The following is a 15,019-nucleotide window of genomic DNA, read 5'->3' on the forward strand; positions in this document are numbered from 1 at the left end:
GCGAAGTTATTACAGTTTAGCAGATTAACACTGGAGTGATAGATGAGCAGATGATAATGTGCAAGTAGAGATGCTGGTGTGATAGATGAGCAGATGATAATGTACAAGTAGAGATACTGGTGTGCAAAATAAACTTAAATAAAGTGATTAACAATAGCTTGTACTTCTTCAGATATGCATTTAAAAACTGGAAGAAAATGGTGTGGATAGGATCTAGAAGGCAGGTAGAAGTCCTAATTTGTGATATCACTTTCCTGAACATGTCTGTGTCAACCAGAGAAAATACATCTGTAGTAGACTAGGGCAGATATCATCAAACTTCTCATCAGGTCTTGACTGATACCCAGCCTAACGTTTGTTACCCTTTCTCTGAAATATGCCATATTTAGATGTGGTGGAAAGTTCACCTAGGTTTGCGGGGGGGGTATGTTTTATCCGGCCATAAATGGTCGAGAAGAGCATTCTCTAATTATTCTGATTATCAAGTTAGTAAAATGAGCCCGTCTGGCCTTGTATTATATGCCAAGTTGCTCTCTCTAAATATCATAATGGACGTTCTCTTGATTAGTTTCTTCACTCATCCAAGGGTCTGTCCGCTTGCTATGGCATCAATAGTTGATCTTTTATTTGCTATGTACGTGATCAACTAAATGATCAGACATACTATCCTGAATTACCAGTGACCATCTTTTTCTTGAAGTAATTTTTTTGACAAATCATGATTTGATGATACTTTTGACAAATTGTGATTTGGTGATACTTTTGACAAATTGTGATTTGGTGCTTGAAGTGTAGGCAGGGACTTTTGTGTAGGCAGGGACCAGAACGTTTGTTGTGATTCTGTAGTCCTATACAATTGTTATTCAGCACTGACCTCCGTACACACACCCCCTACAGTCAGAGATGCTCCATGCAGACATATTTATATTGACTATGCTTTCTCTCTCGCTCTGTCTCTTTTTCTCTCTCTCTCTGAGAGATGGTCTATGCAGACATCGACAGTGCCCTGGGTGACAACAAACATGGGAAGAAGATGCGACCACAGACCTTGAAGTAAGAATGGTTATTTCTAACCAGCCCCAACCCCCCCGTAACCACCGTGATTAAAACCCCCTCCTCCTTTCAGGGTGAACCAGGAGAAGATGAAGCGCCACAGAGAGACCATCATCCCCCCCTCCTCGGCCCCTAAGGGCCCGACCCCAGGAGGCCGCGTGGCTGCCATGAACATGCAGGGTAAGACTTATACCACACACACATTACACACAGAGAGAGACACACACACACACACACACACACAAAGACACACATACACACACATTACACACAGAGAGTGAGAGACACACACACATTATACACAGAGAGAGAGAGACACACACACACACATTACACACAGAGAGAGACACATACACACACACATTACACACACACACACACACAGAGAGAAACACGCACACGCACACACACACACACACACACACAATACACACAGAGAAATACACACACACACACATTACACACAGAGAGAGAGGGAGGGAGAGAGAGCGAGACACACACACACACACACACATTACACAGAGAGAGACACACACACACACACACACATTACACAGAGAGAGACACACACACACACACACACACACACACACACACACAGCATAATCCAAATAAAAGTAAATACCATTTTATTGGTCACATACAGTTTTCCTATTTTATTGCATAACAACCTGTAATTTAAATATATTTTTATTTGGATTTCATGTAATGGACATCCACAAAATAGTCCAAATCGGTGAAGTGAAATTTAAAAAACTTGTTTAAAATAATAATAATATGAAACGGAAAAGTGTTGTATGAATTCATCACCTTTGCTATGAAGCCCCTAAATAATATCTACCTTTAGAAGTCACATTATTAGTTCAATAAAGTCCACCTGTGTCCAATCTAAGTGTCACATGATCTCAGTATATATATTATATACACCTGTTCTGAAAGGCCCAGAGTCTGCAACACCACTAAGCAAGGGGCACCATGAAGACCAAGGAGCTCCTCAAACAGGTCAGGGACAAAGTTGTGGAGAAGTATAGATCAGAGTTGGGTTATAAAAAAATATCAGAAATGTTTAACATCCCACGGAGCACCATTAAATCCATTATTAAAAATTGGAAAGAATATGGCACCACAACAAACCTGCCAAGAGAGGGACGCCCACCAAAACTCACGGACCAGGCAAGGAGGTCATTAATCAGAGAGGCAACAAAGAGACCAAAGATAACCCTGAAGGAGCTGCATAGAACTCCTTTAAGCCGTACACTCTACAGAGCTGGGCTTTACGGAAGAGTGGCCAGAAAGAGCCATTGCTCTTTGCTTAAAGAAAAAATAAGAAAACACGTTTGGTGTTCGCCAAAAGGCATGTGGGAGACTCCCCAAACATATGGAAGAAGTTAATCTTGTCAGATGAGACTAAAATGCATATGTTTGGCCATCAAGGAAAATGCTTTGTCTGGTGCAAACCCAACACCTCTCATCACCTCGAGAACACCATCCCCACAGTGAAGCATGGTGGTGGCAGCATCATGCTATGGATATGTTTTTCATCTGCAGGGACTGGGAAACTAGTCAGAATTGAATGAATGATGGATGGCGCTAAATTCAGGGAAATTCTTGAGGGAAACCTGTTTCAGTCTTCCAGAGATTTGAGACTTGGACAGAGGTTCACCTTCCAGCAGGACAATGATCCTAAGCATACTGCTAAAGTAACACTTGAGTGGTTTAAGGGGAAACATTTAAATGTCTTAGAATAGCCTAATCAAAGCCCAGACCTCAATCCAATTGAGAATCTGTGGTATGACAAAGATTGCTGTACACCAGCAGAACCCATCCAACTTGAAGGAGCTGGAGCAGTTTTGTCTTGAAGAATGGGCAGAAATCCCAGTGGCTAGATGTGCCAAGCTTATAGAGACATACCGCAAGAGACTTCCAGCTGTAATTGCTGCATAAGGTGTCTCTACAAAGTATTGACTTTGAGGGGGTGAATAGTTATGGACGCTCAAGTTTTCAGTTTTTTTTGTGTTGTTCTTGTTTTTTCACAATAAAAATGATTTTGCATCTTCAAAGTGGTAGACATGTTGTGAAAATCAAATGAAACAAACCCCCCAAAATCTATTTTAATTCCAGGTTGAAATAGGAAAAATGCCAAGGGGGTTGAATACTTTCGCAAGCCACTGTATTTAGCAGATGTTATTTTGGGTGTAGTGAAATGCTTGTGTTCCTAGCTCCAACAGTGCAGTAATATCTAACAATTCACAACAATACACACAAATCTAAAGTAAAAGAATGGAATTAAGAAATATATAAATATTTGGACGAGCAATGTTGGAGTGGCATTGACTAAAATACAGTAGAATAGAAGACAGTATATACATATGAGATGAGTAAAGCAATATGGAACCATTCTGACCAGTGTTCCATTATTAAAGTGGCCAGTGATTCCATGTCTATGTATATGGGGCAGCAGCCTCTAAGGTGCAGGGTTGAGTAACCGGTTGGAAGCCGGCTAGTGATGGCTGTTTAACAGTCTGATGGCCTTGAGATAGAAGCTGTTGCCCCGTCCAGGTGTATGGGGGCCTTCTTCCTCTACTGTCTCCTGAAGTCCACAATCAGCTCCTTCGTTTGTTGACATTGAGGGAGAGGTTACTTTCCTGGCACCAGGGCCCTCACACTGACACACTGATACACACACACACACACACACACACACACACACACACACACACACACACACACACACACACACACACACACACTTATAAAAACCATGATTAACTGTTATCGTTGTTGTTGTATATGAATAAATAAAGTAGACTCTGACTGTGTCTGTTAGACGTGGAAAGACGAGGCTCCGCACAGCAGGACCCAGAGTCCCATGAAAAGCTGGCCCAGCGTATTGAGAAGGACGTGGTGAGTTCCACTGTTACACCTTGTGACCTACATACTGATCCTAGCTAACACGCGTCTCTATCGTCCTGCAGAAAGTCAGTCATTACTGCCTCCTTTTTTAAATCTCTTTTACCACCTCTAATCTACACTTAACATAAATAGAAACTCAACAGTTACAAATATTTAACTGAGTTCCAGTTCGCATAAGTAAATCAGTCAATTTAAATACATTCATTAGGCCCTAATCTATAGATTTCACATGACTGTCGGTCACAGATATCTTAAAAAAAAAAAAAAGTATGGCCGTGGATCAGACACCCAGTCAGTAGCTGGTGTGGATCAGACACCCAGTCAGTATCTGGTGTGGATCAGACACCCAGTCTTTAGACCCAGTCAGTAGCTGGTGTGGATCAGACACCCAGTCAGTATCTGGTGTGGATCAGACACCCAGTCAGTATCTGGTGTGGATCAGACACCCAGTCAGTATCTGGTGTGGATCAGACACCCAGTCAGTAGCTGGTGTGGATCAGACACCCAGTCAGTAGCTGGTGTGGATCAGACACCCAGTCAGTAGCTGGTGTGGACCAGACACCCAGTCAGTAGCTGGTGTGGACCAGACACCCAGTCAGTAGCTGGTGTGGACCAGACACCCAGTCAGTAGCTGGTGTGGATCAGACACCCAGTCAGTAGCTGGTGTGGATCAGACACCCAGTCAGTAGCTGGTGTGGATCAGACACCCAGTCAGTAGCTGGTGTGGATCAGACACCCAGTCAGTAGCTGGTGTGGATCAGACACCCAGTCAGTATCTGTTGTGGATCAGACACCCAGTCAGTATCTGGTGTGGATCAGACATCCAGTCAGTATCTGGTGTGGATCAGACATCCAGTCAGTATCTGGTGTGGATCAGAAAACCAGTCAGTATCTGGTGTGGATCAGACATCCAGTCAGTATCTGGTGTGGATCAGACACCCAGTCAGTATCTGGTGTGGATCAGACACCCAGTCAGTATCTGGTGTGGATCAGACATCCAGTCAGTATCTGGTGTGGATCAGACATCCAGTCAGTATCTGGTGTGGATCAGACACCCAGTCAGTATCTGGTGTGGATCAGACATCCAGTCAGTATCTGGTGTGGATCAGACATCCAGTCAGTATCTGGTGTGGATCAGACATCCAGGCAGTATATTATCATGCTGAAACATGAGATGATGGCGGCGGATGAATGGCACGACAAAGGGCCTCAAGATCTCGTCATTGTATTTCTCTGCATTCAAATTGCAATCGATAAAATATAATTGTCCGTAGCTTATGTGTGTCCATACCATAACCCCACCCCACTGCGGTTGTACGGACTGCCAAATTCTCTAAAACGACGTTGGAGGCGGCTTATGGTAGAGAAATGAACATTAAATTATCAAAACAGTGGCGCAGCGGTCTAAGGCAAATTTGTTTACTGTTAGTGACATCTGTGTGGTGTGACAAAACTGCACATTTGTTGAGTGGCTTTTTATTGTCCCCAGCACAAGGTGCACCTGTGTAATGATCATGCTGTTTAATCAGCTTCTTGATATGCCACACCTGTCAGGTGGATGGATTATCTTGGCAAAGGAGAAATACTCACTAACAGGGACATAAAAAACAAATTTGTGCACAGAATTTGAGAGAAATAACTTTTTTTTGTGCGTATGGAACATTTCTGTTATCTTTTATTTCAGCTCATGAAACATGGGAACAACACACTAACACTTTAATGTTGCTTTTCTATTTTGATTTCAGTTATTTCTGTTACTTGCCTAGCGCCTGTAGATCTGTCTATTAGTAGTTACTCTGCTGTGTGTATTGTTGTCTTGCATGGTCGATAAATCACTCTTTAGACTTTCCCTTGCAGGACATTCACAGCTAAACCATTTGATCATACTAGCTTGGTGGTCAGCCATCACTCATTAGGCTTTTCCCTGCAGGACATTCTGAACTGTGCCTAAATCAGATTTGATCATACTAGCTTGGTGGTCAGCCATCACTCATTAGGCTTTCTTTCTTTCTCTGTCCTTCTCTTTTAGCAAATCCTGAACTGTTCCCTGGATGACATAGAGTTCTTCGTGGCTCGGCTGCAGAAGGCTGCGGAGGCGTTCTCTCAGCTCAACCAGCGCAACAAGAGTAAGAAGAGTAAGAAGAAAGGCCCAGCAGGTCTGTCTCCTCTTCTTCTGGTCAACTGACAATATGGCACATATTGTCCACTAACACTTTCCATGTTCTCTTGTATTAGACCTTCTCTTTAACTCTTTCATCCACTGAACTGTGTTTCTTGAATTACGGTATTGTCCACTATCTATGATGTAATCTATAGAGATGATGGAGAGTTTATCTTGGATTATGGTATTGTCCACTATCTATGATGTAATCTATAGAGATGATGGAGAGCTCATCTTGGATTATGGTATTGTCCACTATCTATGATGTAATCTATAGAGATGATGGAGAGTTTATCTTGAAAGATGGTATTGTCCACTATCGATGATGTAATCTATAGCTGTGGAGAGCTAACTCATCTTGGATTATGGTATTGTCCACTATCTATGATGTAATCTATAGAGATGATGGAGAGTTTATCTTGAATGATGGTATTTTCCACTATCGATGATGTAATCTATAGCTGTGGAGAGCTAACTCATCTTGGATTATGGTATTGTCCACTATCTATGATGTGGTCTATAGAGATGATGGAGAGTTTATCTTGAATGATGGTATTGTCCACTATCGATGATGTAATTGATAGCTGTGGAGAGCTTCTTGTCCTTACTATGACCTGTATTCAAATCAAATCAAATCACATTTTGTTGGTCACATACACATGGTTAGCAGATGTTAATGCGAGTGTAGCGACATTCTTGTGCTTCTAGTTTCGACAAGTGCAGTTACTGTACATATGAGATGAGTAATGTAAGATATGTAAACATTATTAAAGTGGCATTATTAAAGTGACTAGTGTTTCATTTATCAAAGTGGCCAATGATTTCAGGGCTGTATATAGGCAGCAGCCTCTCTGAGTTAGTGATTGCTGTTTAGCAGTCTAATTGCCTTGAGATACTGTACAAGCTGTTTTTCAGTCTCTCTGTCCCTGCTTTGATGCACCTGTACTGACCTCGCCTTCTGGATGGTAGCGGGGTAAACAGGCAGTGGCTCGGGTAGTTGTTGTCCTTGATGATCTTTTTGGCCTTCCTGTGACATCGGATGGTGTTGGTGTCCTGGAGGGCAGATAGTTTGCATCTAGTGATGCGTTGTGCAGACCTCACTACCTTCTGGAGAGCCTTGTGGTTGTGGGTGGTGCAGTTGCCGTACCAGGCGGTGATACAGCCCGACAGGATGCTCTCAATTGTGCATCTGTAAAAGTTTGTGAGGGTTTTAGGTGACAAGCCAAATTTCTTCAGCCTCCTGAGGTTGAAGAGGCGCTGTTGTGCCGACTTCACCACGCTGTCTGTGTGGGTGGACCATTTCAGGTTGTCCGTGATGTGTACGCCGAGGAACTTAACATTTTCCACTGCTGTCCTGTCGATGTGGATAGGGGGGGTGCTCCCTCTGCTGTTTCCTGAAGTCCATGATTACCTTCTGATCCAAGACACCTTGATCTGGGTGGCTGATGTTGAAAACGTTGAATATTCTAAACTGGTCACATGTGGACTAAAATCAGTTGGAATTAGTCTACAATTTCTCAGATGGTCTGTGTGGAATTAGAAAGAATTAATTAAATATTGATCTTGATCTTGTCAGATTTCATTTTTGACCTGGCTATACAGTTCTAAATTCTGAATGCAACTGAGAAATCTGAACAGATGATTCTATGCAGACACAATCAACACAGCTAGATAGGCGTGTTATGTTGACTCTGCCCATCTGACCCCTCTCCCCTGCCTTGTGTGAAGCCTGTATGTTAACTCTATAGCAGTCTGTGTGTGGTCATGGCATGTTTGTCTCTCTCGCCTGTCTGTCTGCTTATTGACAGACGGCATGCTGACCCTGAGAGCGAAGCCCCCCTCCGAGGCAGAGTTCATTGATAGCCTACAGAAACTGAAGCTGGCCTTCAACCTGCTGGTGAGTGGACTTCCTCCTGCACAAACCTCCATTATGCCTATGTACATTACAGTACATCTGACAATTTAATAATTAGCAGATGCTCTGATCCAGAGCCACTACAGTCGTGAGTCATTTAACAGACTCTCTGATCCAGAGACACTACAGTAGTGAGTCATTTAACAGACTCTCTTATCCAGAGACACTACAGTTGTGAGTCATTTAGCAGACTCTCTTATCCAGAGACACTACAGTTGTGAGTCATTTAGCAGACTCTCTTATCCAGAGACACTACAGTTGTGAGTCATTTAGCAGACTCTCTGATCCAGAGACACTACAGTAGTGAGTGATTTACCAGACTCTCTGATCCAGAGACACTACAGTAATGAGTGATTTAGCAGACTCTCTTATCCAGAGCCACAACAGTAGTGAGTCATTTAGCAGACTCTTTGATCCAGAGACACTACAGTAGTGAGTCATTTAGCAGACTCTCTTATCCAGAGCCACAACAGTAGTGAGTCATTTAATTAACAGACTCTCTGATCCAGAGCCACTTACAGGAACAATTAGGTTTAAGTACCTTGCTCAAGGGCACTTGGACAGATTTTTCACCTAGTCGGCTCAGGCATTCGAACAAGCAACCTTCAGCTTACTGGCCCAATGTTCTTAACCCTTAGTACCAGTGGAGACCAAATCGCTCCCTACCCATTTTCTTTGGTCCTAACCCTTTACTGTGGTCCTAACCCTTTACTGTGGTCCTAAACCTTTAGTTTGGTCCTAACCCTTTACTGTGGTCCTAACCCTTTACTGTGGTCCTACCCCTTTACTGTGGTCCTAAACCTTTAGTTTGGTCCTAACCCTTTACTGTGGTCCTAACCCTTTACTGTGGTCCTACCCCTTTACTCTGGTCCTAAACCTTTAGTTTGGTCCTAACCCTTTACTGTGGTCCTACCCCTTTACTCTGGTCCTACCCCTTTACTCTGGTCCTAACCCTTTACTGTGGTCCTACCCCTTTACTGTGGTCCTAACCCTTTACTGTGGTCCTAACCCTTTACTGTGGTCCTAACCCTTTACTGTGGTCCTAACCCTTTACTTTGGTCCTAACCCTTTACTGTGGTCCTAACCCTTTACTGTGGTCCTAACCCTTTACTGTGGTCCTAACCCTTTATTTTGGTCCTACCCCTTTACTGTGGTCCTAACCCTTTACTGTGGTCCTAACCCTTTACTGTGGTCCTAACCCTTTATTTTGGTCCTACCCCTTTACTGTGGTCCTAACCCTTTACTGTGGTCCTAACCCTTTACTGTGGTCCCAACCCTTTATTGTGGTCCTAACCCTTTACTGTGGTCCTAACCCTTTACTGTGGTCCTAACCCTTTACTGTGGTCCTAACCCTTTACTTTGGTCCTAACATTTTACTGTGAACCTAACCCTTTACTGTGGTCCTAACCCTTTACTGTGGTCCTACCCCTTTACTGTGGTCCTACCCCTTTACTGTGGTCCTACCCCTTTACTGTGGTCCTACCCCTTTACTGTGGTCCTACCCCTTTACTGTGGTCCTACCCCTTTACTGTGGTCCTAACCCTTTACTGTGGTCCTAACCCTTTACTGTGGTCCTAAACCTTTAGTTTGGTCCTAACCCTTTACTGTGGTCCTAACCCTTTACTGTGGTCCTACCCCTTTACTCTGGTCCTAAACCTTTAGTTTGGTCCTAACCCTTTACTGTGGTCCTACCCCTTTACTCTGGTCCTACCCCTTTACTCTGGTCCTAACCCTTTACTGTGGTCCTACCCCTTTACTGTGGTCCTAACCCTTTACTGTGGTCCTAACCCTTTACTGTGGTCCTAACCCTTTACTGTGGTCCTAACCCTTTACTTTGGTCCTAACCCTTTACTGTGGTCCTAACCCTTTACTGTGGTCCTAACCCTTTACTGTGGTCCTAACCCTTTATTTTGGTCCTACCCCTTTACTGTGGTCCTAACCCTTTACTGTGGTCCTAACCCTTTACTGTGGTCCTAACCCTTTATTTTGGTCCTACCCCTTTACTGTGGTCCTAACCCTTTACTGTGGTCCTAACCCTTTACTGTGGTCCCAACCCTTTATTGTGGTCCTAACCCTTTACTGTGGTCCTAACCCTTTACTGTGGTCCTAACCCTTTACTGTGGTCCTAACCCTTTACTTTGGTCCTAACATTTTACTGTGAACCTAACCCTTTACTGTGGTCCTAACCCTTTACTGTGGTCCTACCCCTTTACTGTGGTCCTACCCCTTTACTGTGGTCCTACCCCTTTACTGTGGTCCTACCCCTTTACTGTGGTCCTACCCCTTTACTGTGGTCCTAACCATTTACTGTGGTCCAAACCCTTTACTGTGGTCCTAACCCTTTTACTGTGGTCCTAACCCTTTACTTAGGTCCTAACCCTTTACTGTGGTCCTAACCCTTTACTGTGGTCCTAACGCTTTACTGTGGTCCTAACACTTTACTAACCCTTTACTGTGGTCCTAACCCTTTACTGTGGTCCTAACCCTTTACTCTGGTCCTACCCCTTTACTGTGGTCCTAACCCTTTACTAACCCTTTACTGTGGTCCTAAACCTTTACTCTGGTCCTACCCATTTACTCTGGTTCTACCCCTTTACTGTGGTCCTAACCCTTTACTGTGGTCCTAACCCTTTACTGTGGTCCTACCCCTTTACTCTGGTCCTACCCCTTTACTCTGGCCCTACCCCTTTCCTCTGGTCCTACCTCTTTACTCTGGTCCTACCCCTTTACTCTGGTCCTACCCCTTTACTTTGGTCCTACCCCTTTACTGTGGTCTTACCCCTTTACTGTGGTCCTACCCCTTTACTCTGGTCCTACCCCTTTACTGTGGTCCTAACCCTTTACTGTGGTCCTAACCCTTTACTGTGGTCCTACCCCTTTACTCTGGTCCTACCCCTTTACTCTGGTCCTACCCCTTTACTCTGGTCCTACCCCTTTACTTTGGTCCTACCCCTTTACTGTGGTCTTACCCCTTTACTGTGGTCCTACCCCTTTACTCTGGTCCTACCCCTTTACTGTGGTCCTAACCCTTTACTGTGGTCCTAACCCTTCACTGTGGTCCTACCCCTTTACTGTGGTCTTACCCCTTTACTGTGGTCCTACCCCTTTACTCTGGTCCTACCCCTTTACTGTGGTCCTAACCCTTTACTGTGATCCTAACCCTTTACTGTGGTCCTAACCCTTTTACTGTGGTCCTAACCTTTTACTTAGGTCCTAACCCTTTACTGTGGTCCTAACACTTTACTAACCCTTTACTGTGGTCCTAACCCTTTACTGTGGTCCTAAACCTTTACTCTGGTCCTACCCCTTTACTGTGGTCCTAACCCTTTACTAACCCTTTACTGTGGTCCTAACCCTTTACTCTGGTCCTACCCCTTTACTGTGGTCCTAACCCTTTACTAACCCTTTACTGTGGCCCTAACCCTTTACTGTGGTCCTAAACCTTTACTCTGGTCCTACCCATTTACTCTGGTCCTAACCCTTTACTGTGGTCCTAACCCTTTGCTGTGGTCCTAACCCTTTACTCTGGTCCTACCCCTTTACTCTGGTCCTACCCCTTTACTGTGGTCCTACCCCTTTACTGTGGTCCTACCCCTTTACTGTCAGCCTACCCCTTTACTGTGGCACTATCCCTTACTTTGGTCCTACCCCTTTACTGTTGTCCTAACCATTTACTCTGGTCCTAACCCTTTACTGTGTTCCTAACCCTTTACTGTGGTCCTACCCCTTTACTCTGTTCCTACCCCTTTACTGTGGTCCTACCCCTTTACTCTGGTCCTACCCCTTTACTCTGCTCCTACCCCTTTACTCTGGTCCTACCCCTTTACTCTGCTCCTACCCCTTTACTGTGGTCCTACCCCTTTACTAACCCTTTACTGTTGTCCTAACCCTTTACTCTGGTCCTACCCCTTTACTAACCCTTTACTGTTGTCCTAACCCTTTACTTTGGTCCTAACCCTTTACTGTGAACCTAACCCTTTACTGTGGTCCTAACCCTTTACTGTGGTCCTACCCCTTTACTGTGGTCCTACCCCTTTACTGTGGTCCTACCCCTTTAATGTGGTCCTACCCCTTTACTGTGGTCCTACCCCTTTACTGTGGTCCTAACCCTTTACTGTTGCCCAAACCCTTTACTGTGGTCCTAACCCTTTTACTGTGGTCCTAACCCTTTTCTTAGGTCCTAACCCTTTACAGTGGTCCTAACCCTTTCCTGTGGTCCTAACCCTTTACTCTGGTCCTAACCCTTTACTGTGTTCCTACCCATTTACTGTGGTCCTACCCCTTTACTCTGGTCCTACCCCTTTACTAACCCTTTACTGTTGTCCCAACCCTTTACTCTGGTCCTAACCCTTTACTGTGTTCCTAACCCTTTACTCTGTTCCTACCCCTTTACTCTGGTCCTACCCCTTTACTCTGCTCCTACCCCTTTACTCTGGTCCTACCCCTTTACTCTGCTCCTACCCCTTTACTGTGGTCCTACCCCTTTACTAACCCTTTACTGTTGTCCTAACCCTTTACTCTGGTCCTACCCCTTTACTAACCCTTTACTGTTGTCCTAACCCTTTACTTTGGTCCTAACACTTTACTGTGAACCTAACCCTTTACTGTGGTCCTAACCCTTTACTGTGGTCCTACCCCTTTACTGTGGTCCTACCCCTTTACTGTGGTCCTACCCCTTTAATGTGGTCCTAACCCTTTACTCTGGTCCTAACCCTTTACTGTGGTCCTAACCCTTTACTAACCCTTTACTGTGGTCCTAACCCTTTACTGTTGTCCTAAACCTTTACTCTGGTCCTACCCATTTACTCTGGTTCTAACCCTTTACTGTGGTCCTAACCCTTTACTGTGGTCCTACCCCTTTACTGTGGTCCTACCCCTTCACTGTCGGCCTACCCCTTTACTGTGGTCCTACCCCTTACTGTGGTCCTACCCCTTTACTCTGGTCCTACCCCTTTACTCTGGTCCTACCCCTTTACTGTGGTCCTACCCCTTTACTGTGGTCCTACCCCTTTACTGTGGTCCTACCCCTTTACTCTGGTCCTACCCCTTTACTGTGGTCCTAACCCTTTACTCTGGTCCTACCCCTTTACTGTGGTCCTAACCCTTTACTCTGGTCCTAACCCTTTACTGTGGTCCTACCCCTTTACTGTGGTCCTAACCCTTTACTGTGGTCCTACCCCTTTACTGTGGTCCTACCCCTTTACTGTGGTCCTACCCCTTTACTCTGGTCCTACCCCTTTACTCTGGTCCTACCCCTTTACTCTGGTCCTACCCCTTTATTTTGGTCCAACCCCTTTACTGTGGTCCTAACCCTTTACTGTGGTCCTAACCCTTTACTGTGGTCCTAACCCTTTACTTCGGTCCTAACCCTTTACTGTGAACCTAACCCTTTACTGTGGTCCTACCCCTTTACTGTGGTCCTACCCCTTTACTGTGGTCCTAACCCTTTACTGTTGCCCAAACCCTTTACTGTTGTCCTAACCCTTTTACTGTGGTCCTAACCCTTTTCTTAGGTCCTAACCCTTTACAGTGGTCCTAACCCTTTCCTGTGGTCCTAACCCTTTACTCTGGTCCTAACCCTTTACTGTGTTCCTACCCATTTACTGTGGTCCTACCCCTTTACTCTGGTCCTACCCCTTTACTAACCCTTTACTGTTGTCCCAACCCTTTACTCTGGTCCTAACCCTTTACTGTGTTCCTAACCCTTTACTCTGTTCCTACCCCTTTACTCTGGTCCTACCCCTTTACTCTGCTCCTACCCCTTTACTCTGGTCCTACCCCTTTACTCTGCTCCTACCCCTTTACTGTGGTCCTACCCCTTTACTAACCCTTTACTGTTGTCCTAACCCTTTACTCTGGTCCTACCCCTTTACTAACCCTTTACTGTTGTCCTAACCCTTTACTTTGGTCCTAACACTTTACTGTGAACCTAACCCTTTACTGTGGTCCTAACCCTTTACTGTGGTCCTACCCCTTTACTGTGGTCCTACCCCTTTACTGTGGTCCTACCCCTTTAATGTGGTCCTAACCCTTTACTCTGGTCCTAACCCTTTACTGTGGTCCTAACCCTTTACTAACCCTTTACTGTGGTCCTAACCCTTTACTGTTGTCCTAAACCTTTACTCTGGTCCTACCCATTTACTCTGGTTCTAACCCTTTACTGTGGTCCTAACCCTTTACTGTGGTCCTACCCCTTTACTGTGGTCCTACCCCTTCACTGTCGGCCTACCCCTTTACTGTGGTCCTACCCCTTACTGTGGTCCTACCCCTTTACTCTGGTCCTACCCCTTTACTCTGGTCCTACCCCTTTACTGTGGTCCTACCCCTTTACTGTGGTCCTACCCCTTTACTGTGGTCCTACCCCTTTACTCTGGTCCTACCCCTTTACTGTGGTCCTAACCCTTTACTCTGGTCCTACCCCTTTACTGTGGTCCTAACCCTTTACTCTGGTCCTAACCCTTTACTGTGGTCCTACCCCTTTACTGTGGTCCTAACCCTTTACTGTGGTCCTACCCCTTTACTGTGGTCCTACCCCTTTACTGTGGTCCTACCCCTTTACTCTGGTCCTACCCCTTTACTCTGGTCCTACCCCTTTACTCTGGTCCTACCCCTTTATTTTGGTCCAACCCCTTTACTGTGGTCCTAACCCTTTACTGTGGTCCTAACCCTTTACTGTGGTCCTAACCCTTTACTTCGGTCCTAACCCTTTACTGTGAACCTAACCCTTTACTGTGGTCCTAACCCTTTACTGTGGTCCTACCCCTTTACTGTGGTCCTACCCCTTTACTGTGGTCCTATGCCTTTACTGTGGTCCTAACCCTTTACTGTGGTCCTAACCCTTTGCTGTGGTCCTAACCCTTTTACTGTGGTCCTAACCCTTTACTTAGGTCCTAACCCTTTACTGTGGTCCTAACACTTTACTAACCCTTTACTGTGGTCCTACCCCTTTACTGTGGTCCTAACCCTTTACTAACCCT

General features: G+C 45.0%; 1 protein-coding gene across 3 annotated transcripts in view; it reads left to right on the top strand.

Annotated features, from left to right (window-relative positions):
- Window positions 1–15,019, top strand: part of LOC110502665 (epidermal growth factor receptor kinase substrate 8-like protein 2) — a 134,505-nt gene that overhangs the window by 66,275 nt on the left and 53,211 nt on the right. For all 3 annotated transcript variants that reach the window (XR_005039342.1, XR_005039343.1, XM_036961472.1), the window contains exons 7-11: window positions 980–1,053; window positions 1,127–1,233; window positions 3,881–3,957; window positions 5,996–6,122; window positions 7,936–8,024. Coding sequence is in view for 1 of the 3 variants with exons in the window: in XM_036961472.1 (XP_036817367.1) it covers window positions 980–1,053; window positions 1,127–1,233; window positions 3,881–3,957; window positions 5,996–6,122; window positions 7,936–8,024 (474 nt within the window). In the remaining 2 variants the exon portion in view is untranslated. The remainder of the gene's footprint in view (window positions 1–979; window positions 1,054–1,126; window positions 1,234–3,880; window positions 3,958–5,995; window positions 6,123–7,935; window positions 8,025–15,019) is intronic.

The sequence above is a fragment of the Oncorhynchus mykiss genome, chromosome 2 (genome assembly GCF_013265735.2).
Source record: "Oncorhynchus mykiss isolate Arlee chromosome 2, USDA_OmykA_1.1, whole genome shotgun sequence".
NCBI lineage: Eukaryota > Metazoa > Chordata > Actinopteri > Salmoniformes > Salmonidae > Oncorhynchus > Oncorhynchus mykiss.